This window comes from Ceratotherium simum, chromosome 38, assembly GCF_057802395.1.
Source record: "Ceratotherium simum simum isolate JZ-2026a chromosome 38, ASM5780239v1, whole genome shotgun sequence".
Lineage (NCBI taxonomy): Eukaryota > Metazoa > Chordata > Mammalia > Perissodactyla > Rhinocerotidae > Ceratotherium > Ceratotherium simum.
Window position 1 is genome coordinate 23,303,600 of NC_141937.1, and position 27,886 is coordinate 23,331,485.

Consider the following 27,886-nt stretch of genomic DNA (forward strand, 5'->3'; position numbering starts at 1 on the left):
TGAAATAACACTCTTTATCCTTGGTAATATTCTTTGCCTGACAGTAACACGGTCACTCCAGCTTTCTTTTGATTAGCCTTAACATGGTATAACTTCTTCCATCTTTTTATATTTGCATCTTTAAAGTGGGTTTCTTTAGTAGACAGTAGATTACTGGTTATTGCTTTTTGTTTATTTATCCATTCGGAGAATCTCTGCTTTCTAATTGGGGTGTTTAGATCATTACATTTAACGTGATCACTGATATGCTTGGGTTTAAATCTACTGTCTTGCTATTTGTTTTATATTTGTCTCATCTGTCTTCTGTTCCGTTTTTTTTTTCTGCCTTTTGTTTTAGATTGTGGATTTTTTATTATTCCTTTTTATCTCCTCTTTTAGATTATTACCTCTAACTCTTTCCTGTGTTGCTTTAGGATGTACAGCACGTATTTTGACTTGTCACAGTCTACTGTCATGTGCTATTACACCACTTCATATAAAGTACAAAAACTTTATATTATATATCCATTTGTCCCCTCCCAGACTTTGTGCTATAGTTGTTGTAGGTTTTACATTTACATGTTAAAAATTCCACAATACGTTCCTTCATGTATTTTTTTTCTTCTTCAGAGACTCCAATACATTTATATTACGCCACAAGAAGTTGTCCACAATCTCATTGCTGTTCTTTTCAAATTTTTCAGTCTTTATCCTATTTGTTTTTCATGTTGGATAGTTTCTATTACTATTCTATTCTTCAACTTTACTGATTTTTTTATGCAGTGTCTGAACTGCTATTTATTAAGTGTAATTTCCATATCAGGTACTGAAATGTGCATCTCTAGAAGTCTGAATTTATGTTTCAATGTCTCTACTCAATATGTTTAACCTTTACTCTTGAACCTATGACAGTTATAATGATTCTCATATTTATATGAAAGGTGCTTACTAAATCGTGCTCATTAAAAGAGCCAGTTATATAACTTCTGCTTCTGGCCAAGACAGAATAACACACAATGGATTTATCCTCCTTCCTGAAACAACTAATATAACAGACAAAATATATATGAAACAATACTCTGTAAGACACTGGACATCAGGCAACAAAAAACAGTGATCGCTGAGAGATGGGAAACACTAAGTAAGCATCTTTCTGTGAAATATAACACTCTCTTTCCAACCTGCTTAAATTTGTGCATAGTATATAACACCATAACTATACCCATACACATTACGTATTTGTCTCCCTCTGTTAAGAATTTAAGGTCCACAAGATCAGAGACTTTACCTTGTTTTACTGTGTCATCTTTAGTACCCAGATCACACCTGGCACACAGCAGATAATCTTAATATTTGTTGAAAGAATGAATTTACAGACAATATTATTTTGTAAATCAATGACCAATGTATCCCCTTGAATGTGTCAAAATTTAACCATTCTTCTATTTCTAGACATTTTGGTTGTTTTCAGTTGTTCCTTATTATAGAATAAGATTAATAACTTATAGCTGAATCTTTGTTCATATCCGAATTTCCCTCTAAGAAACTTCTAAAAGTGGAAATGTTTGGTGAAAGCATATGTAAACTTGGAATGTTTTTGAAATGCTCTACATATCTGTTCTCCATTAGGTTGAACCTATTTAAATTATGCTCAGTAGTGTGTGAAAGTGTCTTTCTTGGGGGATTTTGATTACTGTTATAACTAATCTTCCTCATTAAGTACTTGGAAGAGGCAGAGACAACAAAGCAATCACCTTCTACCTTTAATGATGTGGATGCCCGCTAAGCCATTGAGAGCACAGACTAGCTGCCGATGCGCTTCTTCACACTCAGTGCCACATTTCTTCTGCAGAGACGTCAGCAGCTCTTCCATTGTCATGGTGCTAAAAGAAAAGGCAGACTGTTTACAACCAGAAAGAAAATCCTAAGTGTTATTTCACTGAGAGTATGACATCACGTAAGATAAAGAGTATCAGACTCCCACAGACTCTTTGTGATACCTTCAACATCTTTCTCTTCACCTCCATTTTTACCACTATCACTTTTAACTTAATTACCTCTTACTATTCTAGCAAGCATCCTTCTGATTCCGTCATTCTTTAACTTTTTCCCATTTCAGTCAATGGAGAATGGAATTAGAAAAATCTTCCTAAAGTACAAAGTACAACATGATATATTTGAAACAGTACGGTGTTAGAATGTAAGACTGAGTCTGAATCCCAGCATCATAACTTAATTAATCTTCATGAGCCTGAATTTTCCTTATCTATAAAAAAAAAATGAAGATTCTCCAAGGATCTGATCAAATGCCGTTTCGACTAGAAGGCTGTCTAACACTAACCATTTACACAGAAATTGTTCCATACTCTAATTGTCCATAGCAATTTATATGTACCTCTTGTGAAATATACTATGCTGGCCTTATGTAACAGAAATCTACAACCTTTGTCATCTCTTTCATTTGTCCATAAACTGCTTAAAGGCAAGGACAAACACCTACTTTCTCCTTATATTGCTCATAGCACCTGAAAGACTATCTTTTTAACACCAGGTGCTAAAAAAAAAAAGGTCAGTTCCTGAGTCGTCGTCTGCTGAGCAAACAACTCTAGCACAGTCAGTACTGTGGACATAAATACTTTCAAGTGTTAAGATGAAATAATCAAAGAGACGTAGTTAGCACAATTACAAAGAAAACATTTAATGGATATCTAATTTATCTCATTACCTGATGTGGGAACAAAAAAGTATAACAAGAAAAGAACAAAAGCCTTTCATATCTGGAGTGCAGCAAAAACACAAAATAAAACTCCTGAATACTCCTAATTTTAAAAGCAATGTTCAAAACCATAGAAATAGTTTTGATGATGTGATTCTCTTTCACAAGCTGGGTTCCCCACCAAAGAAAAACCACTACGCTGCTACACGTAACTGACAACTCAGTTATAAGACCCTCACCAGACCGTGGGCTACAAAGCTGACTGCTCACATACTCTCTGTTCCTCCTATATGATCATTGCAGTGTAAGGAAGCTGTAAGGAAACCTTTTTTGCAGGGGCAAGAACTCCCCGCGGACGGCCTGTGGGTGGCAGCAGGCCTGCCTGAGCCGCAGCAACGGATACAGGATGGAGGTGACAGTCCTCCGGTCCAGGCTGCTGAGCTTGAGAGCCCAGTCGGAAATCTTCCTGAGTTTTACTACTGCATCCTGGCAGCACACCTCATGCTGACGGTGATAGAAATGTCTTTCCACCGGAGAGAAGTGGAGCCAGTGTATTTCTTCTGTCTGAGGGGGTATCTGGATCTGCAGGGAGAGGAAAAAATATGATTTCACCTTGAAATTTAACTTTCCGTCTCAACTCTGCTTCTTCTTTCTTGTAATACCCTTAAGAAAAACTTATCCTACTGACTTGGTCAATCACATCTTTCTTTGCAGACCTCCAGAGTATCTTGGCAATAAAGCTGTAGAGGAGCTGAGGATTCGTCTTGCAGTAAGGGCGATAGAGAAGGCGAACCCACCAGTGTCTGACACAGTAAGGCTCAATACCGAGAAAGACCACTAACCCAAAAAGATCTGAAAGAAGAAAAGAAAAAAGGTCACTGAGAATAACTGTTTCTGTATTTCTTCATTACTATTTCGAATGACCACTTTCATAGATGTTACACAGCACATGGCACTTTCCATGAATTACAATGTAGATTGCATAGGCTCTTGAATCTGAAAGTTAATTCCACGTCAACTTACATTCATTGAGTGTTGGTTTTGCTATAGGTTTTGTGCTAGGAGCTAAAATGTTCCAAGTTTATGGAACCACTACACAAAGCTTGTACTTGATTCAAAAGTCTGAAATTTCCGTCAGAAGTAAAACCAGAAAACTACTCAATTGTGTATGCCTGATCGAGAAATATATAAGAAGTATCATGCACTGAAACTAACCGATGCAAGACTTGCTGGATTAGGAAAAAAAGTTCTAATTACATAGGGGATATGAAAAATATTCTCTGATCTAATATCGCTCATATCTTTTGGTCTAATAATTCTACTTCTAGGGAACAAGTGTAAGACAATAATAAAAAATACAGACAAGATTTAGCCACACAGCAATATTGAGAGCAACAATATACAGAATAAAAATGACTCAAGTAAAAGAATGACTAAATAAATTACGGTACCCCTCGTATAAGACAGAACCTTTCTTTTTCTGATCCAGCAGGTCTTGTGTTTTTTAGATTTACAGCATGGTACTTCTTGATTGGGCATACTCAATTTTATATTCCATTTTTTTTGCCCACTTAACATTATACCCTAAGCAGTTTTTTACACATTTATGATGAATTTTTAAAACACGAAAAACTGCTTAGGATACCATGTTAAGTGAAAAATAAACGGAATATAAAATCATGCGTGCACTATGACAACAATTATATAAACATTTGTACAGAAAAGGTTAAAACAGTGGTTATGTCTCCAAATGAAGATTATGGCTGAGGGTAATTTTCTTTATATTTTTCTGTATTGTTAAACAAGTGAACAATGGGCATATATTTTCTTTAGAGGCCATAAAAATTTTTTGAAAAAAGGCCATGACTGTACCTACAACATTTATTCTGAAGACGATCAACAAATCTTTAGGTTGAATTAAGTTACTTTGCCGGTTCCTGAGAGCTGGTAACATCTGAAAGAACCACTGCCCGTACACAGACAACCACAGATTTATATTTTCTGTTCAAATCAATCCAACTGCCTATGTGCTACCTCTTCTTTGAGGTCTAAAGTTGCTTCAAACTCAATTTGCAAAAACTAAATTCATAATCTTTCTGCCCGAACATGCTTCTCTTCTAGTGCTATTCACTGGTGAATTCTGTCACCATCCATGGAGTTATGCAAGTCAGAAGTCTTGGCATCTACCCACCATTCAATAAGCCTTGTTTATTTTTCCCTATCCACTTTTTTCCATTTCTTCAGGACAACCCTAGTAAAGCAAAAGTGCTGGCATCCCTTGCCTAGATTACTTATTGTAGCCAACCAACTCATATCCTACACCATCCACTCTGCCCCACTTCTAAACCATTCTCCCCACCGTAACTAGAGTGATCTTTGAAATATAAATCTAACCACAAGATGATTCTCAACCACTTTAAATCCTTTCAATAACTCTTACTGTTCTTAAGAAAATAAAATTCTTTATCATGGCTTACAATGTCCTCCATGGTCTGGTCTGTATCCATCTATTCAGTCTCTCGACCTACCATGTTTTCCTGGCTCTCTGAACTCTAGCGACACTGATATTCTTGGGTCTCCTTCTGCCATATGATCTTTATATCTTCTGTTTCCTCTACAACAGAGATTTCCTCCCTCCCTCTTTACCTAGCTCATGTTAACGTTTCAGAACTTGGCTCAGCTGTCACTTCCTTCTGCCTCCCTATTATGTGATGTCACAGAACTAGACACCCTTTTATGAAACCTATGATAGTTAGAATTTTATACTTATCTCATACGTGAAAGTTGTCTTCATTGCAATCTCATATTTGTTGACATATTAATAACTCTATCTTCCCCTCTAAGCCGTACGCTCAATAAGGTCAGGGCCCTTGTCTATCTTCTCTTCACTATTATACCTCACAAAGAATAAGTGGACCAATAGAGGCACTACAAAGTACTTAAGTTATTTAAGGTCTACGTTTCCAAAGAAACTAAAATAAATAAACGAATATGTAAACGGGAAATAAGAACAAAAACTGCAGTGGAAGCAGCTATCATTCAGTGAATATTTAATATCTGCCAGGTACTGCACTAAATGCTTTGCATACTTGATTATAATTAATCATTAAAACACCTTATTTTACAAATAAGGAAAATAAGGATTTGAATGTTTAAGTAATTTGTTTATGGACATACAACTAATAAGTCAGAATGTGAATCCAGGCTCATATATCCCCCAAAGCCAATGCTCTGTATACTATACAAACAAGTATATTATACAGACATGAGGTGTGGAGGGTGAGAGGAGCAGTGTCCTTGCCTATTTGACTTTCCAGGTAGACTGACATTATTTCAGCCTGCCTGTAGAAACATACTAAGGCCTGGCAAACTATGGAATGAAAACATTCTAGCCTCAATTCCTGCTCCGTATGTGGCCAAGCTGGGATTCACAAGATCTCTAGGTTGTTGCTAATTAATAAATCATCAAATCTGATTCATCTCTATCAGTCTAGCACAGTGGCTCTCAACTGAGGTGGAGGGGTGTGACTTTGCCCCCAGGGGACATTTGCAATGCCTGCAGACATCTGTGGGTGTCACAACTGCAGGAGTGCTACCAGCATCTAATGAGTAGAAGCTAAATATCCCAAATGCATGGAACAGCTCCCAACACAAAAGGTTCATCTGGCCCTAAATGTCAATGGGGCTAATGCTGAGAAACCCTGGTCTAACACAAAAGGAAAACAAACGCGACTTCCACTTCCAAATACAACATAGTAAGTCCCGGCAGGCTAACGTTCCCACTGCAACAACTACAGAAAGAACAGATACACTGCAAGAATCACAGCGTTAAAGTCATCAGAGAGTTATGGAAGCAAACAGGAAAGACAAACCAAAATTCCATAAAGTTTGGAAAGCTCTTTTGTAGGTACCTTGTGCACGAGGAAACTTTTGAGGTTCACTGTCTTGATTGTGGAAACAGATTCACGAGTATACGAATATGCCCAAAGTTTACAGATTTTACATTTTAAATCTTTATGGTTTTATTATATGTCATTTATACCTCAATAAAGCCATTTAAAAAAAATTACTCAAGAATTTATTGAATGATGACAAGTGCTCAAAACACCTGCCAATATCTTATATATCCAAAATAACCAACCCAAAGAACTGAGGAATTACTGTTCATATTCTTTCAACATTAAAACTAGGAAAAGGTAACTCTGATAGTCATTTTCTTTTTTCTGTACCTTCTCTGCTAACTTTTGAGCTGAATGAGATCCTATGAATATCTAAATATCTACAAATTGGGCAGTTTCCAAATGTAACAGTGGATCACTAAATATGGCCTTTTAATTAGCCTGATATATTCTATAAATATGTATCTTACTAAAATTATGCAAATATTTATATACTTAAAATCTTATTAGAAAACCTATTTTTCCCTAATGATAACCATCAAAAAATATATTGTTTTTGGGGCCTGCCTGGTGGCGTAGTGGTTGGCTTCACGTGCTCTGCTTCGGTGGCCCAGGGTTCGTGGGTTCGAATCCTGGGTGCGGACCTACACACCGCTCATCAAGCTATGCTGTGGTGGCGTCCCACATACAAAATAGAGGAAGATTGGCAAGTATGTTAGCTCAGGGCCAATCCTCCTCAACAAAAAGAAAAAAATATATATACATATAGTTTTGCAGGTCACAGTAATTGATGTTGCTATTTTTATTTTAGCAGAATAAGTCATCCTGCTGAAAACAAACAACATATGAAAACCTGAATTTTCAGAAAAAGTTTTCAGGATGAATGTTTGACATAGGACTCTAAGATTACTTATAATCTAACTACATTTTAATGACAGCTTTTCAGGAAATGTATTATACAAAACAACATCTATTTAAACTTTTAGTTTTAAACATTCACAGCTTGAATAAAACTTTTAAAAACGCAGTGTCTGTTCTATGGAAAAAGTAAGTCATGTGAATGAGATTAATGTGGAAGTGTGAGTTCTAATGTGTGTGGAGGGAAGGGAGGACTAGACGCGATCTAAATGTCCTAGAGGAACAGCTGAAGGAAGAACGGTATGAGCGTAAGGTATGACATTATAAAGCAACTAATATTTTATAACTTCTACAATGAGTAAAATTATGGTCTCACTATTTATGGATTCAGCCAATAAAAATTATGGTCCTTATTTTTGTAGACCTAGCCAGACAAAATTCATTCCTGTTCTTCTCTCTCTCCCCTTCTTTCGTGTCAGGTTCTTTCTGTTGTCTGCGTAGCCCTTTGGAATTCTGAGTTCAATTTAGACCTGTATCTACACTGCTTAGTTAGGTAGGCACAGTAACCACTCAACTTAGGAGACGGACACCACTCACTACACAGCTGCCCTCATTTATACAAACAAAAATCATCTGAATCCTTTTAAAAAGATAAATGCTTGAAACTAATAGGAGTCAAATATAAATACAGGTATAAACACTTAAACAAGGATTTCAGCAAAAGTTAAACATAACAATACTTTGTCTTCAAAGTAACTAAGCTTTTCAAATATACGCAGTGTGTGAGGAAACCATACATTACCCTCCAGTCCTCTCTGTACTGGAGTGCCACTGATGCACCAGCGATTAATCCCACTCAAGCGCTGAGCCATTTCTGCAGCCTGAGAGAAATGTGAGATACAAAAGAAAAGAAAAAAGACAGAAAAATGCGGAAGTCAGAAATATGTTTACTCATGAAAAGAGTCCACAAAAGGCCATACTTCAGGTCAGACGCAAATGTTCTATTTAAGAGTTATCACACTCAATGTTGAATGTCTTATTCAACAGGGCATCTTCTAGGACAGTGGTTCTCATTGGCAGGAGGCTGCCACGTGTCTCCCCAAAGAGAAAAGGTAGTTCAAGTACGTGTAGAATGAAAAGGCCCTCTGAACGAATGATACATCCTCTAGACCACCCCATCCTCCAGATATTAACCACTGTGATAACACATATGATTCATACATTCAGTTCAGGTAACAGATGCCCAAAGAAGATAGAATAAAGACATATGACAAAGGCTGAATCAAAATTCTATGCTCTAAAGTAGTATTTTTCTGTTACCTTTTAGTCTCTCTGATAAAAAACTACAAAAGTCAACTCTGGCCCAAAGCTATCAGAGCCTATACAATGAGCTTTCCACGTAGCAGAAATGCTTACAAAAGTCCCTAAATAGAGTTTACTTTGATCTGTATCACACATGATCTGCCATCTTATTCACATATACATGAGCACTACATCTAAAGCAATGATTCACCGAGTACCAAAATAATTTCTAAGGGTTATGTAGTTTATATAGCAGGAGAGAGAAGCAAATGTAGACTGTTTAACAGCAAACTTTTGGCCAATATCAACACTGTGGGTTAACTACACTTAAACTATTAAATTTTCTATGGACAGCTTCCCCCAATCCCTTTCCCCTTTTCTCTTCTCCAGCCCTCACAAGACTCTGCAGAAATTCTCACTTTGACAGCAGGACATTCGACCATCTGAGCTTCATCCAGGCAGATCCTCCACCACTCCACAGCTACCAGAGGGCTGGGAATGGCCATGTAGCGCTTCTGGTTCCGGAAGCGACGCCCATCCTCACTATTGCTGTGTGGGATATCTACATAGTTTAGTTCTGAACGAAGGACGTCATAGGTAATGATAACTATATCCTGTTCCGCCAAAAAATGAGGCTGTAAAAAGCCATCTTTCTTCACTCCTTGATATACCTAGGAAATAATCAGCACAGACAGTTATTGCAGAAAGGCTCAACAAAAATAATTGAAGTATTCATTCATCTGTACCCTTACTGAGCCCCTTCTATTTGTTTAGGACCAAACATGCTATGAGATACATCCCATACCTTTCTAGAGGAAGATTTTAGCGTGGAGACTTAATAACCTAAGCAGTGCAAAAGGACCTGTAACAGCAGTAAATGTGACAGTATCACAGGGAGAGAGCAAGTCTATGGCTGAGAAGGTAAATTCAGAGAGGAGTTAACATTTGAGGTGGACCTTGCAAAACATCTAGTTCTCACAGGTGGAGAAAAGGGGAAAAGGACTCGGTAGGTAGGCAGATGGAATCAATGCACATGCAAAAGCACAATGGCATGAAAAAGTAGAACAATAAGAACTATTATTTACCGAATGCCTTTCATGTTTCAGACACTGTGCTAAGCTTCTCTCCCATCTTCAACAACAATCCTGTGAGTAGTTGTTATTATTCCTATCCCACACGTAAGAAACATGAAGGGACTTGCTCAAAACTGGTAGAGCTAAGATTCAAACCAAGGTTTGCCTGCCCCACAGAATAGAGCTCCTCAACGGCAAAGGCAGAGTTTTACTTATTACTGTATTCTCCAGGCCTATTACAGCTGAAATATAGAAAACCGCCAACGGCATGTGCGTGGAAAGAAGAACTGAGGGCGTGAAGGGTACTATTAGTAAACAGTAACACCAGATGACCACCGACATGTGCCAGCACTCTATCACATCACTTAATCTTCACAGTAAGTCTGTGAGAGGTACTGTTTTTAGAACTTAGCACAGCTCCTGGCACATAACAGGTGCTCAATAAATAAATATTTGTTGAATGAGTAAATTCTTATTTTGCAGATGAGGTAGTTGACACTTCAGAGGAGAATTCTGGAGCCAAGAGGTAGCAGATTAGACAAGTAGCTACTGTTAGACAACGCTGCCTCTGGACTGCATTTCTCTCCGAGAGTATAAATGCTTATACAAAGTCTTTTCTACTTAAAGGATCAAGACTTTTTTTTCAAAGGTTTCACATCTTCCCACTCAAAATGCTTTAACTTCTGATGTCAGAAAAGAATAAACAGTCTACTGTTCTACTTTTTACTCTCAGTTTCCTCTTCAAGTTCTGATTTACTATCTCATTAAATTAATTAGGGGGATGAACAACAAAGCAACAAAGATTATAAAAACTATCATAAAGAAGTAAAAATTCTCATTTTCCTATCCCGTTAAAGGGCCCTGACTGCCTTACCAAGACTCGAAGAGATGACGACCTCACATGCCTGTTGATCTCATCCACCCACTGATGACAGATGGAGCTGGGGGAGATGATCAGAGTTGCTCTTGTGGACACTGGCTCCATCGCGACAAGGCAGTGGGGGCAGTAAAAAGGCTTAATCTTCAGATTCTTCTCTTCATAATTCACACATTTTGCGTGTTGCCACAGGTGGCATTTCAGGCACTGAACACGAGGCTTATGGTCTATTTGGTCAAATTCACCACATATGCACTCAAAGCGATAATCCGAGGAATTATAGGGACTCGTGACGTTAGAAAGTGGGACATCACCACCAGCCGGGTTTAGAGATTCAGCTTGGTCCTTTGCTTCATGTTCTTGTTTGCCTTCAAAGACACATGTACCACTAGATGTGGTAACATCAGGAATTCCAGAGTCACTGGCAGCTGGACAGTGACCTTGTGAGTTGAGATTGACGTTATACTGACTTTTTCCCTTTTTTGTGGTTGGAATAGGCTTTTTCCTCAATTTACTACGATTTCTCCTGGTCTTACAGTAATAATAGTAAGGATCATCATCATCATCATCAGAGGTGTTTGATGGCAAGTATTCAGAATCTGTGTCCTTGCTCCCCGATTTTCTTGACTCTTTCTGAATTTTCCTTGGACTCCCTACCACCTATGAACAATATTTTTTATTTAATTTATTTCAGCAAAGTTACACTTCTGAAATTAAATTCCCAACTTTATGTGCTTTACATAATAACCCAGTAGCCAGTCTTTGCTACCCTTTTCCCTGAGGAGGACCACTCCTGATCAGTGGCTTTCAATCTGATCTCTGGAAGAACCCTCCCTATAGTCTACAGGTCCAAAAGAAAAAGAAGGCTCTACTAACTGTGTAATTAAAATTTGGAGAGAATAAACATTAGATAAAGGGAGTTACCAATATTTTGCTATCAACCTCTTATAATTTATAGTCTGCCTAAATCAAAAAGACTAGTAATTTATATTACATAAATATACAAACTAGGGCAATTATAAAAACAGCAAATACTAAAATATAGCATTTAAAAAAATGCAAGTTAATCTACTAGTTACTGCAATTAGCAAATTCCTTCTTTCTTTCTTCTTTCTACCTGTGTCCCCTCTTGCAATTATTTATTGAATGCTATTTCTGTGCCAGGCATCATATTAGATGCTGGGGATACAACTATGAGGAATATTTAGCTCCTGGTCTCAAAGGGGTCTTTTGGAAAAGAGAGAACAGTAAAAAGTAAAATGACGCTATAGATGCATAAGAGGGGTACATAACACAGAGAGGCTAGGATGTGGAGGTAGGTACCAGTATAACTTCCTAGAAGTAATGTCAAAGCCAAGGCTGAACAGAGGAGTTGGGACACTTAACATGGAATGAATAGCATTAACTGAAGGAGATTTTCTTTTTTTGGTGGCAGAAGGATTACCGAAAGCACAGAAATTCACTGCAGTCTTCTACTCTGGCTGGGGATAAAATGTTAGACTCCCTGCTCTAGGAAATGAACTTTTTGGAAATGAACTTTTTTGTCTGCCGTCTTTCACAGCAGCCAAGCTGGTAGCTCCATACTTTGACTTATTGTCATTAGTCTTTTCTAGATTTATGTTCAGAAATTTATAACTATTTTCTTAAAAGCAAACTGGAATTATTAGCTCAAAAGAAGCAGTTTCATAAAAAAGTGTAAAAATTTTATAAGATGATGACATGAGAAAAATGAGAATTTATATAAAAGATTCAAAATATATATAAAGCACTACGCAAATAAATGTAAGGTAGCATTAACAATTTTAAAGTACGGACCAAACTTTTTAACTGCTGACCACAGCATGATGAGGACAGAGAAGTTGTTTTAAACTATAACATGTTCAACCAACTAATTTTATAATTTAGTCAATAAATATTTATTGAGTACGTGCTACGTGCGAAGCACTCTTCTCTGGGATGGAGCTTATGTTCAGGAAGCAGAAAACCAGTCACAGCAGTAAGTGCTTTTCTTAACTTCTGTTTTTATCCTCAGACTGTAAGAGCTTCAGGGCTAAGGTGGGATCTGTCAACTTACTCTGTAAGGTATCAGATACAGCTACTTAATAAATGCTCTGTTACCTGCTTTTTTGTTTTATCATATATATCCTCTTCCTTATAATTCTTCCCCAATGTAAAAGTCCCCGAAAAACCATGGCCTTTGATCTGTTTCACAAGACCTTCAAAAATTAAACATTTCAGCATCCGTTTCAGAAGACTCCTGTTCCGCTGAACATCATATCTATATATAGAACTGACATACTTATAGATGGAAAGGATAGAAACTCCTTTTTTTCCATTCATTTCTTTCACAGCAGTCAGGATCATCACACGTGTAGCTAAACGCAAAAGGATATGCTAACTCAGTCAAAATAATTAAAATTAAAAGAAAATAAAACTCAGTTAATCTTAATGTGCATTGAGGACAAAGTCAAGAAAAAAGAAATCAAAGATTTATTGAAGATATATTGTCATTTTGAAGAATATGTAATAAAAATTTATCTCAATACATTGGGAAATAAATTACTGTAATAGAAACAATTTAAGGAAGAATTACATGTTAATTTGTTATTCTTATAGAGCAACTAAGATTTAAAATTATAAGAAAAAAAAGCTGTCCCAGTTATCTATGTATATGCTGCCATTAGTAAGGGAAACATTCATTTGCTAGCAGACTTTGAAGTAGCTATGCTCGAGACGAAATTTAAACATAACAGACTGAGCAAGAACTACCTGGACCAAGTCAAATGAAAGAATAAATCTTTACTCTTGTTAAGATAATGTGACTTGTAATTGAATCCATTTATGCAAAGTAAAAACTGTAAAAACTATTATTCATAACAATTACAAGATATTGCTATAGATAGTTTGCAAGAACTATAACAAAGATCACTGTAAAAAGGTATTTTCTTTAGATTTCATACTTACGGGGGCACTGAACTTTTTCTTTTGGTTCAAATTCCATATTCTGGGTTTCCGTGTTTTTTATTTTTCCTCCAGATTGATGTGATGGAATGAAGTAATTCACCACTTTTCCCTGATATAAACAACATTCAGTAGTCACACAGTGTTTTGCTTTCAGTATTCTGAGTTACTTATTACAGCAACTCCTTCTATTAAGGAGATGCAAAAGAGTTGTAAAAAATCATGAAAGAAAGGGCTAAATATGCTACTCATACATACAAACCTTATTTTTTATTTCAGGACTTGTAGCTAGTCATCACTTTTTAAAATTGTGCATACTATTTTGAATTACCTAAATGTTAAGTGTGGAACTTCTGAAATTAACTTTTTAAGGCTTGTTTAAATATTGAATTAACCCACTGAACTTATAACAACACTGAAAATAACTTAGAATTATAATATCTAACGAGCAGAAAATCCCAAAAAGAAGCTACTGATAATTAAATCTGGATACTTCAACCCATCTTTCTACAAAGGAAATAGATATTTTCTATTCCCTACTCAAATCTGAAAGGCTAATTTCACAAACTTGATCCTATCAAAAGATCACAGATCACATAATTACTAAGGTTGTGAGTATGGTGGGCACTACAGGTGGTTACAGTTATACCCTTAATTAGTGGCCTCACTTCAGCAGAATTTAATGTGCTGATTTTAAATTTCATTATTGGAAAATATGAGCCGTGAGCTATATTTGCCCTAGTTGAAATTTTTTTTTTTTTTGTAAACTCTAAAATTTATATTTTTTAAACACAATTACATATATTTTGGAACAAGGACTTAGAGTTTGCTTCATCTAGCAATCTAATTACTAACAACATTCTAATTAATTATTAGATTCTAAGATTTACATATTTGAGATTTGCACAATTTTTTAAAAAATAGCTCTCAGAAATATTTAGTGATAATATGGAGACTTGGAGTAGTGACAAAATATTTGAGGAAATAATTGTACTTTCCTGAGGGAGTTTCTTTGCCAACCAGAAGGAAGCCTGGTAAATGACAGCATGTCCCCTTCCTAGTTGGCCAATATCACTTAAAAAAACCCTGCCGGGTCACAGACATCCCATTCTCTGTGCCCACTTGAAGTTAACTAACAACTAATGTAAATCATTAGCTGCAGAGTAAAAAAGTGTTGACTTAAGTGCCAAGCTAATGTTCGACATATGATGCTTTTTGAGAACATACGTCCCCTACTTTCCCAAGCCCTACAGTTCTCCTCCCACCTCAGGGAGAGTGGGAGCATCTTGTTTGACATCTTGTCGAGTGTGTGTCAGAATCAGAGCCAACACCTCCACCGTCTTGCCGAGACCCATCTCATCTGCTAAGATTCCTCCAAGCAACTGTGGCCCAGCACTTGGGTACTCGCGGATGATGCTTAAGGAAAAAACAAGAAAACACATCACAGGAATGCAAATCAAAATTATACTGTTCCAAAGAGAACTGAAAGAAATGCATAAAAGCCTAAGTTTTTTGAAACTACATTTTAAACAATTCAAATCCCTAAGTCACGAGTATTAAGAACTGTGACAATCAAAAAACTGCCTGAGCTGACAATTAAGTCTGCAGAAACAGGAGTGGTATTGGTAAATACCCATCATTTTTTCTTTTCTATAAATAAAAGGAAACATGTCTGCCTTGTTTCTGTGACCTTTATGAATCTATGAATAAAAAAATAAGAAGGGCAATAACTACTGACTCACTAAGTATATTTAATGATTCCTAAAACTTTTTTATAATATAAATTGATAAATTCAATGAAAAATATAAAAATTGGCACATGGTAATATGATGACACTGTTACACAGAACTGTAATCTCTTTAAATATCAATAATTAAGCATCTTAAGTCTATCACACTGCATTCATTTACTGAAAAATGACAAGTGCTATTAATTCTATATCTATCCTATCAATAAAAATGTCTAAAAAGACTTTAACTCAGTATCCCTTCTTGAGGTACTGTCAAGGCTAAAGACATGCTACCAATCTCACACAAGTTTTCATAATATTTTTTTTTTATTGCAGTAGCATTGGTTTATAACATTGCATAAATTTCAGGTGTACATCATTATACCTCTTTTTCTGCCTAGATTACATCATGTTCACCACCCAAATACTAATTACAATCCATCACTACACACATGTGCCTAATCATTTATTTTTTAATATCAAGCACATAAATAAAGTTTTGTCTCACCAGCCTGTATACGGATTGTAGTAGAGTTTCAAACCATCAGGTGTAACAATCTCTCGCCATAAGAAGTGCAGGGCATTTTCTAAAGAAAAATAAAACCATAAGAACAAGTTTTTGTTTGTTTTCCCTTCTGCCAGATAATCACATTAGAATAAAAATAAGTTAACAGGACACCCTGCGAAGCCACATACACATGGGAAAAAGGTTAGGATTCCTCTCATTCTTTTCTTCAGATATTATTCTGTAGCTTCTTTTGCTTTAGGCACAAATATTTTCCACATAAGCAAGTGATAAGACAGAAAAACAAAGTACAGCAAATAATAGAGGATTAAAGAAAAGAAAACTAATACACATAACAAACTCCTAACCAATAAAGGAAAGTAGCTTATCTTCTATAAATCCTTCAAAAAGTTGCCTGAGTCTTTAAATGACTCAACAGACATATGCTAGAGGGCTAATACATCAACTCAAACCAGACCTAACCTTTTATATGGGTCTGAGAGTAACAGGAAAGGCTTACTTAACTGAGGAAAAAATATCTAAAACTCTAACACTGAAGTGCTAAGTTTGTTCCAGCCAGAATCTTCCACTGTCCTTTCTCTTAATATTTTAAGTTGTTTAAACCAACTGCCAAATTGGATGTATGTCTCTACTCATCAGTGAAACAGCAAGTAATTTTTTGTTGCCTTCTTTAGGGGCTAATAGATGAAGCAGGAATATAGATACATAGGGTTTATAAAACAGAAAATTAAAAGATAAAAAGCTTCAATTTATGGGAACCATAGGGAACAGAAGAACTCCTAAATGACACATGGGATTTAATCAACAAAATCCAGTCTGTAGAAAAAAAGGATGAATTACTGATACGTGCAGCATGGACGGATTTCAAAAACATTATGTTCAAAGAAGCCAACTCTCCCCACACCTCCCAAGTGTACATATTCTGACATTCCATTTATTGTCTCAAAAACAGGCAAAACTAATTTATCGCAACAGTGGTTGCTTCCCAAAGGGGTTGAAGTAGGAGACTTTCTGGGTGATGGAAATTATTTTATGTCAGCACTGTATGCTAGAAATATAAAAAGAAATAGGTAAAATTAATTTAATGTTTATTTTATTTAGCCCAATATAACCAAAATATTATCATTTCAATATGAAATAAACATAAAAACTATTAATGAGATATTTCACATTCTTTTTTAGTACTATTTGAAATCTGGCATGTATTTTCAACTTAGAGTACATAATTCGGACAGCTACATTTCAAGTTTCAAGAGGAATTTGTGGCTAGAGGCTACCTTTGGGAAAGTCTAGTCCTATTTCTTAACTGGATTGTTGGTTACACAGATGCATAGATTTGTCAAAATTTATCAAACTGTGCACTTATGATCTATGCATTTTACTGTAAGTTATACCTTAATAAAACGACTTAAAGAAAAATTATTTCATTTTGGAGAAAAAATAATTTAGTCTGTGGGAAACTCTACAGAGCTAACAATTTCTTCAACAACTAAATTATAAGGAAAAAAACAGAATGAGAGAGAGGAGATAAACCTATAGATTAAAAGAAACTTAAGAGACAGTAACTAATTCCAATGTATGGATATTATTTGGTTTCAGATTTGAACAAACTATTAGAGAGAGAAAAATAGAAAGGGGGGAAGAAAGGATGGGAGGGAAGGAAGAAGAGATTTGGTGATATGAAGGAATTATTGGGTTTTAAAATCCAATTTTATATATATTTTTATTTCTGTTAAAAAAAACCCTTATCTTTTAAGGAAATAAACTGAAATATTAACAGCTGAAATGATACAATATGTGCTATTATTACTTCAAAATAATTAAAAGTACAGGAGGAGGAAGAGTGGGAAGAAATAATATTGGCTATGAATTGATATTTATTTTCCAAAAATGCAAGGTTAAAAAAAATGAAGTTTGTTGGATTAAAAGGTGTAAACTGGAGCTCATGGGAGAAATAAGTAAGAGCTATTCATCATCAACTAAAATAAATCTACATAGGAAGAATGAGAAATAGTCAACACTTGACTTCCTAAAATCATGTAAAAAGCTCATCTTGTGCCCATCCCTGTAAAGATAGTGATAAAGAAGTGGCATAAATTACTCCCATAAATCTAGTACTTTCATGAAAACACTCCAATAAATGACATTTTATTTTATCATTTATTTTGGAGTAAAGAAACGCAAACCTAGGAAAATTAGTCACACATAAGTCTCCCACTTCTGTAAATCTGCTTTCTGTCACTAATATTCACTACCAAATTGTGAAGGCTCTTGCAGATGATTAGCAGGATTCCCATCTGATCAGGGTCTAAAAGCAATTCCTAGTTGGAAAGGCATATAAAAATTGTCTTGGTTTTTAAAAATTCCAATCAAGGCAGCCTTTATTTTGGCAAGAAAAATCAATTCAAACTTTTATGGATGAGGAACTCACAAATGAATTTCTCCAGATTTCAATTTTGAAAGATGTCTTAGAAAATAATGTTATCCACAGTAACACCCATTGCATCCTTATCGATCCTTTTAATATGATTTGTTTAATGATGATTTCCCCCCACCCTAACTATGTCTCATATGATCCCTCTGAACAATTTGTCTTTCTTTAAGCATCTTATACTTGCCACTGGCAGGAGTGCTTCTGAAACGCTCTTGCTGCAGCATCCAATTGACAGCCTCTCTTTGGTATGGTCTCAACACAGGAGTCAAGGCAGGATGCTGGACATCCACTTGGATGGACTGTGTCTCTTGCTGATGTGCTTGCTTCACGAAGTGATAGAGCTCATCAACATCCTGTCCCTCTGGCTCGCTCTCGGAATCTTCCTCAACCTCTTCTAACACATCTGTATATCCAACAACAAATGTAGCCAAAATAACCCAATCCACCTTTTATAACTACAAGCAATTCTTATTCTAAGAACACACATGCACTCTCCCACCTCTGGGGCCCTGCTCAGTGGGTTTTGTGACTGGAAGGCCCTAACCTTAATTCCTCACACATCAAAAATCTACCCATGCATCCTGCAAGATAGTTCCACTGCTACGTTTTTCCATGGGAATTTCTTTTGTTTTCCCTGATTAGAATTAATGTTCTCCTGTGTTCTTGTAATATTCATACTTTGAATACAGCAATACGTTACAACCTGTCTGGCAGTACAATCATTTATGGGTATTCATCCCTTCCGCACTGAACTGGAATGCTCTTTGAGAGCAAAGGCTGCTTTTGTTTTTATAGCTCCTCAGAGCAGCTGGCACATGCTTTGCCCATTACAGATACTGAATAAACATTTGAGGAATTTAACGTGAATATCTTTTGCAATTGATAAAAGATTAATTTATTTCACTTTTAAATCTTAACATAAAAAAATCCATATGCAGACATAATTTTTCTATGCCTAATAAGACAAGGATTCCCATTCTATTTCTTATGCTAAAAAAGAACAGGCATTTGATAGCAGCATCAGCCAATTTAGCAGACAAGTGCTAAAGCCATTAATACAAATTTATAAGAATACCAGATTCACTTGTTGGGCACAACTGCCTTGTGGAAGAAGATTTATGCCTATTATAACATGAAAAAAAATAAAAATGTTGAACAAATTTACAAACCCTCTTTAGCTAATGATTCATTTCTGAATTGTTTCAAAAAGGCCTATACACTTTTTATAGGACATACCTCATATGCTCTAGAATGAAAAGATTATTCCATATAAAAGATTATGTATAGCCACAAAATACGTAACTTACTTTTTTCAATAAAAAATATGCCATGTAAGATTCTTAAAACTTTACAATTAATGTGTAGTTATATGCTTGGTTATTTCAGACTGTTACTATAGTTGCATAATCTAGTATTGATAACTAAATTTGAAATTTTCCTTTGAAAAGTTCAAATTGTATTATTTTTAAAAGGCAGAATAATGGAGTTCTTATCATAACTTTAAAAACTCTAGAGGTACTTAAAAGCATTCCTTCCAATTCTGAAACCAGAGATTTTCCTCCTTTTAAGTCTTTACGCATGCAAAAATATGCATAAATGATTTACTATTATTAGTATTATGAAGCTTTGCAAAGAATGTACTGCAAAAACAACTTGACAACCAAGCTTAGAAACTGATTTCCTGAATATTCCTGAAATGTTCTATAATTTGCACCTGAAATAATGCTGACCCACCATAAGCAGAACCTGGATAATTTGAGCCATTTTTTCAGTAGCACTGATGGGCTGCACCAAGCCATCCACACTCTCCCTTGGGAAGCAAGGGCAAACAACTCTGAAACAGCAGTCCTGACCAAGGATGCAACATCTTGCCAAGAAACAGTAGCAAAATTAACTGGTCTTTACGAGAAGCAGGCTCTTGAGATTATTTGTCAGACTGCAGAGGAGAGGTGGAATAAAGGCCAGCCAAGAATCTCTGGCCATGACAAAATAAAAGCACAGGAATGATGCAAAAATTCCAATCAGCTCAGATTCCTTTAGACTCTGCCTATTGACTCTGCAAACATTTCTTGAATACTTACTATAAGCTAAACATAGTATTAAGCAAATAAAGACACAAATTATATTAGTGGGAACATTTTAGATAAGTTTAATTTTGTCATACAGCAATTTTATGGAGGTTAATTTTTATTATGGTTTTATTAGCTGTTTTTCTCATGTTATGTATAGGAGCTAGGGAAAAACCCACAACTCTTAAGTAATAGCAATTTTAAAGTTTACTTTAAAAATTACCTGGAATAATAAAATTGTATAACTTCTCCATCACTCTCTTCATGAGTTGATTGAACTTTTTCATTCTTGAATTTGCATCACTTAAAAAGTCTAGTTTCGCTAGGCCATATTCCAAAAGATAAATTCCAACCTAGAAAGAATTAATCAACATAACAATAGTTTTAACTGCGTTACACCATTCTTTATGAGTACATAAGAAAAACATTTTTTACCATCACCATTTTAAAAGTATTCATAGTGTTTGCCCCATAAGCACTAAATATATACCTACCAAATCTCCCTTATATATTTTCACTTGCAATAACAATTTCAGTCTACAAATGCAGCATCTACTAGGTGTGATGCACCATTCAAGTTGCTAGAAAAAAATACTTCCCTAACTGGAACCGAACCTGGGAGAATGTGATGCAAACACCACCTCTATCTACCAAGTCAGTGATTTCCAAACATGATGAGTATCAAAATAATCAGTGAATTGGTTAAAAATGCAGATTCTCCCAGAAGGTTCTGACATATGCCAGGATTCTTAAGCACAGTTAGGCTTGGGAATCCCTATTACTAGATCAAACACTAAAATGTATAGGAAAACAGACCTTGATTAATGTTATATACCTTGATTCTGGTGAAGCAATGCAGTATGAAGTTTTGCAGTCGAAATACGTGAATTTAAATACTGGCATTGATATTTAGGAGTTAAATAAACAGGACACATAATTGATTTATTTTGACCCAACTGTTCTCATTTGCAAAATGGAGAGAATTTTGCACTTGAGACAGCCTAGATAATATAATTTTAAAACTTCCTTGTGGTAGATACTCAATAAATACGGTTTCCTTCATTCCTCTGTATTATCCTGGACCTGATTCCCTAACAACTGCGATTTTCATTCTTTCACTAAAGAACGAGAATCGACCAGCATTATATGGGAATGACTGGCAAAGATTCTGTTTCATCATTATTTGCACTCTACCCTCTGCTCACCTACAGACAGATCACTATAGCAGCAATAAACGTTTAACTATCTATAAAAACCAGGATCAGAGAAGACAGAAGAGATCAAGACTTGGTATGCGGGGGAGGTGGACAGAACACAGACACACAAGCCATGAATTCTTACATACTTGTTATCACTGAGCCACAATTTTGGCACTCACAGTCAGCAAAGGGAGGGAATGTTTGGTTGCATGGTTTCATTGTCCAGGGAAAAATTAATTACAATCTAATACTTCTGAAATTTCTCCTTTCCTTCTGTCAACTCTGGAACTATAAATATGGGTACTGATATAATTACTTTTTAATATGAGAAATGTATAAGACCGTTTTCAATTGAACAAAGGTGAATTTAACCTTGTAGAATTTCTTTTCAAGTTTTAGCATGAAAGCACATCAACCTGTTTCATAGTTTCTAAGGTACACTTACTTAACATTATCTCACCTGATTTGCAACACAATTGTATCAGGTAAAAAGAATGGGTATTATTCACATTTCATACAGAAAGAAGTTGAAATTAGAGCATTTAAATGATTTACATAAAGTTACTGGCCTACTAAATAGCAGAGCCTGAAATGAATTATACATTTATTCATTCATTTACTGAAAATCTGTTCAGTATCAGGCACTTTACTAGGCTGTGAAGATAAATGACTTCATAGTGCAGTGAGGAGAAAGATCTAAAATGTAAGTACACTACAAGTGAACAAGTCAAAAATAAACAAATGCATCAAGTATTATGAGGAAGGGCACACAACACCATCCATGGAGTTTAAGAAAATATCTCCCTAGATGAAGTCAACTCGGAGCTGAATATTAAAGAATAACCAGGAGTTATCAGGGAAGAGGAAGGGAACAACCCAGGCAGAGGGAATTATGAGAGCAAAAGAAAGCAAGATGCAGAAAGACAGCAGGGAATGTGCAGGAAAACAAATCCATTTGGAATTTCTGGGACAAAATAAAAAGCAGAGTGACATGAAATAAGGCTGGAGAAGCAGATACGGGCCTACCAAAGGAGGGACTTACATGCCAGACAATACTGAATTCTGTAGGCAGTAAAGATCAGAATTCCGTTTGCACTCATATTACACCATTCCAGAGACACAGTAGAGGAAGGAGCTGAAAAGGCAAGCAGGGCCATGGTTAAAGGATGGTGGCAGGAAGAGGAGGAGACAATCAGGACCGAAACAAGTCACTGAGAGCAGAGCTGGAAAAGACGAACCAGGAAGATCTCCTTGAAAAGGTACAGCCTGGAAGTGATCAGCTACAATATATATATTTTAATAGTTACTGAGAGCCCAAAATAAAGTGTACTTTGAATCTAAATGAGAGGCTTATTGCTGCCTTTTCAGACCTTCCTTCTAAGTTAACTTCAAAATGGACTGCCCAAAGCAGAGGAACCTTAAAAGACACCACAGAAACTGAGTACCTTGATAATGTGACTTCCTTCTGGTTTTTGGTAAAGTTTTATTCTTCTCTTCTTTTGCAGCCACCCCAAATCTTCTAACATTTCACCGCTGAAGGATGATTCCACTCGAATACCCCTGTTACAAATACCGATCGGCTCATTAAGTCCTTTTTCTTGTTTCTCTCCATCTTTGCATTCTGAATGAACACAGATCAGGAACTGATCGCTTGACTCTGAACTCATCAGTGTAAAACTCCTCTCAGAAAAATTTTCAATTAAACTCTGTTCAGGAAGAAGCTGGAGAGTTAATTCTCCTAGAAATGCTTTCCAAGAATTATCGAAGTGATGGGGAGAAATCACAATATTCAGCTTTACAGACAAAGGGGAAGAAGTGCCCCCAGTCTCTTCTCTATCGACTGATTTTGAGCCACTCACTGCCTCTGAACACCTCTTCTTATCCCTAGGAGCCACTTCTTCCTGTACACTATCATCTAGGATGACGCAATGAGCAGAAGAGGAGTCTGAACAGGGGCAGGAGTGCTCATCATCAGTTAAGAGGAGAGGCTCATTTCTTCTGTCCTCATGCATATTCCAACGGAGCTGCTGTTGCTTTTCTTCATCTATCTTCACGGGAAGAGCACGTTTCCGTCGGCTGCTCATTTTCAAGTTTTCTTGGTAAATGTGAACTCTAGAAGACAAACGCAACAGTAGGCATTCTATGAGCAGATTTTAGTATCAAAGTGTTCCCAGATGAGAAATGCAGCATAAACTTATAGTCCATACACATAGCATGAAATCTTCAGAGAGACACATAAAGCAATGGATAATTTTTTTAATAAGTCACATACAGCTAAGGAACATATTGACAATAATCTCATGCATCATATAAATTCTAATGGTTTTACTGGTGTTTAATGGATAAAATTAATAAAGATAATTTGTGGTATAAAATAAAATAAATTCTAAAAATACATTTAATGAGTAGCATGACAGTAAAGTAAATCTCTCAAATATCCTGGAAATGCATACTTGAAGAGTTTTAGTAACATTTAAACTCATACCATCATTACAGAATTTCAAATTTGTTTTATAATCCCAAAAGGTTAACAAAACTTCACTCAACCCTTACATAGTTTTAAAAAAATCCCTAAAAATGTATCTTTTCTTTTAAAAGAGGAAGATGAAAATATCAAAATGTATTTCTTTTCGTGGATTAGCAGATAAAAAAGATAAGAGGGATAGCTAGGCAAGGAATAAGGTAGTGACGGCAACCAAAGGAAATAGGGCAGAGACAATAAAAGAAAAAAGAAAAAAATTCAGGAAAAAAAGAAAAGAAAGGTTTGTCATCTCAAAAGAGAAAATTAAGTTGAAAGCAGCCTATAAAGTAGGGCCCAAACTACACTTTTCCCCAAATAATAGCCAATTCCTATATGAAACCTAGAACAACTCAAAGAGATTAAATCATAGTCATAATGATAGTTGGTGCCTATTCCAACCTACTCCAACCATTTAGGTGAAAAAAAATGAAAGCATAAACAATTAAAATTTGGCTTCAAGTGCAGTTTAAGAAATATTCTCAATAATTCCATTTTTGAGTAGAATCCAGTCAGGTATTTGCTGAGTCCCCATTAAGTACTCAACACAGTGCTGTACTTTAGGGGAGGATACAAAAGAAATACAGATCAAATCACGCTCTCTAATTCAGTACAGACAATAAACCACACTTTGTTTTCTTGAGGACAAACTGAGCGCACAGAGCAGTCTACACTCTCTACCTCTACTAATTCCCCATCCCTGACCACCCTGCTCCAAATCTAGGAGAGAATGAGAAATGTCTTTTAAAGAAACAATTCAGAAATATATAGCCCTGTTTAAAACAAAACCAAACCACTAGGAGAAATCTTAGTTGACCAGAAACTTTGAGGAGTTCCTAAAGAACAATATAGAGGGAATCAGTCTGAAAAGCTAAGTGACATGTGAATGTATCAGCACAAAAGATGGGAGCATCATCAAGAGGGCCTGCACGCTCATTGGTGGCAGAAACCAAAGTGGATCCAGGGCTACAAACAGATAACAGTGGAGCAATAAAGTGGGAACCGGCAGCCCTTTACCTGTCCTATCTCTCCTACAGGCGAGGCAGCTGTGACGGGAGTATCTATTTTCTGGTGAGAACAGTGCCTAAACTGGAAAGATGTCCTTTGTTACTGACCACAGAAGCAAAAAGCAGATGGCAGTGGACTCTGCCTATAGAGAGACCTCACCCACCCCCACGCACACTCACTACAACAGGAAACACGTCCCAGCAGCTTCTTCTAAGTCTCGTCTTAAGCAACCTGTACAAGCAGAGACTATGAAAGGTGAAGCAGGGCATCTGCACTACAAAGATGAGCTCACAGGCAAAAGCAAACACTAAGGGATCTCCAACAGGAGAAGAAATCAACCAAGACAAACTTGCACCCAAGGAAACAGATGGAGTAATCTGAATAGGACTGTATATCACATACAATCAACATCATCACATTCTCAGGGAGATAAAATACTGTTTTCATTAAATAGAAGCAGGAAGTCATAACACAAAAAAGATGGTTATTAAAAAAACATTAGCAATTTTAGAAAAGTAATACATTACTGAAATTTGAAAGAAAAAAATAACTTGGCCAATGACTCAGTAGCAGAATGGGTATAACCACAGAGCAACTGTTACAGTGATCCCTGAAAGAAATGAAACAAATGAAGTAAGTTATACTAAAGCCCAAGCTAGAGTAACCAACTCTTCCCAGTTTGCCTGGGACTTTCCTGGTTTTAACACCAAAGGTCCCAAATCCCAGGAAACCCCTTAGTTCCAGCCAAACCAGAATGGTTGGTCTTCCTTGCCCTAGCATACCCCTAGGAGAAGAGTTTCCAGGTACAGCACAGGGAGAAGGGAACTCAGAGTCCAGTGGTCTCTCTTGAGTTAAGGGGGCAGAACTGAGAATTTGTGGGGCAAAATACCAGAGAGGTGGGAGCTGCTCACAGAGAAGGCTCTGGAAACATGGAGAGGAGTCCCTTGAGTCTCTGAGGGGGTAATGACCTGTATTTTCAAGTGAGGGAAATATTCAAAGCTACAGAAAGAACCACTAGAAGAAGTAGGTGGAACAATTCCTGGAACTCATCCACGGTTAAGAATAGCTTGTGGAAAGACCCCTAACAAATGAGGCATCATGTAGAGTTCTCAAACAGCTATTGTCCCTATTTTCAATATGTTCAAGAAGGCAGAGGAAAACATGAAGATGACGAAGAGACATGGAAGATATACAAGAGAACCAAACGGAATTTATGTAGATGGAAAAAACAACATCCGAAATGAAAAATACGCTGTATGAAATTAACAGCAGATAAGACATGGCAGAAAAAAAACAGTGAGCTTAAACGCAGTAGCAAGAGAACTATCAAAAATGAAGTAGAGAAAGAAACAAAGAGTGGAAAAACAATAAACAGAGAATCAGACACCTATTGGACAATGTCAAACAGTCTAGCATGCACAGAATTGGAATCTCAGCAGGAAAGGGGGGAAGAAGAAGAAAAAAATATTTGAAAAAATCATGCAAAATTTTTTTCCAAATTTGATAAAATCAACCTAGAGAACTAAGAAGCTTAAAGAAACCTAATCAGGTTAAACACAAAGACAACCACGAAAAGGTACACCATAATTAAACTGCTGAAAAGCAAGACCATCTCTTCAAGTTAGCCCCATCTCTCTGGTGTATGCATTTGTCTCAACCTAGACTTCTAAATCTAGCATTCTATCTTTAAGAAACGAAGGCAAAAAAAAATGACATACAAAAGCCAAGAGAATTTATCACCTACAGGACTACACTACAAGAAATATTAAAGGAAGTCCTCAAGCAGAAGAAAAAGGATATTAGGTGGAAATTTGGATCTACACAAAGGAGGGAAAGCATCATAAATGAAAAATATGTGTATAAATATAATAGATGTTTTCTCGTTTTTACATTTCTTTAAAAGATAATTGATTTTTAAAACTTTTTAGTTTGAAAATTGTCAAGCCTATGTAAAAACAGAGAAAACAGTATGCTAATACAATCATAGAGACGTACTATGTTTATGGGCTAGAAGACTCAATATATCGATTCCTCGATACTGATCTAGAGTCAAAGGAATTCCATTCAAAATCCCAACAGGATTTTTTTGTAGAAACTGACAAGCTGATTCTAAAATCTGTACTGAAATGTCCAACATCCAGAAGAGTCAAACAATTTTGAAAAATAAGAATAGGTTGAAAGGCTTACACTGACTCCAGCACTTACACTGACAGTAATCAAAGCAGTGTGGTAATTGTGTAGATGTAGACATACAGATCAACGGAACAAAATAAAGTGTCCTGAAACAGACCCACACGTGTATGGTCAATTGATTTCTGAAAGAAACTCAAAGGCAGTCAATGGGGAAAGAATATTCTCTTCAACAAACAGATATCCATATGCAAAAGAAAAGAACCTTGACCTTTAACCTCACACCACACATAAAAATTAACTTGAAATGGATCATAAACTGAACTATAAAACTGGAAGAAAACAGAGGAGAAAATCTAAGTGACACTGGATTAGGCAAAAAAAAAAAAAAAAATTTAAATAGGACACAGAAAGCAGAGACTATAAGAAAATGATAAATTTAGCTTCATCAAAATTAAATACTTTGGTTCTTCAAAAGATAGTTATGGAAATGAGAGGGGCAGTCACAGATGGGAGACAATACTAGTAAAACAAATATCTGATGAAAGAGTTGTATGTGGAATACATAAAGAACTCTCACCAATCAACAGTAAGACGAACAACCTTA

At 36.1% G+C, this 27,886-nt stretch overlaps 1 protein-coding gene across 4 annotated transcripts in view; it reads right to left on the minus strand.

Moving 5' to 3' along the window:
- Positions 1–27,886, minus strand: part of SHPRH (SNF2 histone linker PHD RING helicase) — a 90,380-nt gene that overhangs the window by 56,727 nt on the left and 5,767 nt on the right. For 3 of the 4 annotated variants that reach the window (XM_087425197.1, XM_087425194.1, XM_087425196.1), the window contains exons 2-14: positions 23,069–23,735; positions 20,648–20,777; positions 18,540–18,758; positions 15,904–15,982; positions 14,931–15,081; positions 13,669–13,777; positions 12,823–13,079; positions 10,702–11,364; positions 9,174–9,425; positions 8,255–8,333; positions 3,384–3,547; positions 3,021–3,277; positions 1,741–1,862 (exon numbers count right to left, since the gene is read on the minus strand). In XM_087425197.1, coding sequence (XP_087281323.1) covers positions 1,741–1,862; positions 3,021–3,277; positions 3,384–3,547; positions 8,255–8,333; positions 9,174–9,425; positions 10,702–11,364; positions 12,823–13,079; positions 13,669–13,777; positions 14,931–15,081; positions 15,904–15,982; positions 18,540–18,758; positions 20,648–20,777; positions 23,069–23,707 — 3,121 coding nt within the window. In that variant the 5' untranslated portion in view covers positions 23,708–23,735. Of the gene's footprint in view, positions 1–1,740; positions 1,863–3,020; positions 3,278–3,383; positions 3,548–8,254; positions 8,334–9,173; positions 9,426–10,701; positions 11,365–12,822; positions 13,080–13,668; positions 13,778–14,930; positions 15,082–15,903; positions 15,983–18,539; positions 18,759–20,647; positions 20,778–23,068; positions 23,736–25,158; positions 25,226–27,886 lie in introns of those variants that run through there. The other variant, XM_087425195.1, reaches the window with a different exon arrangement.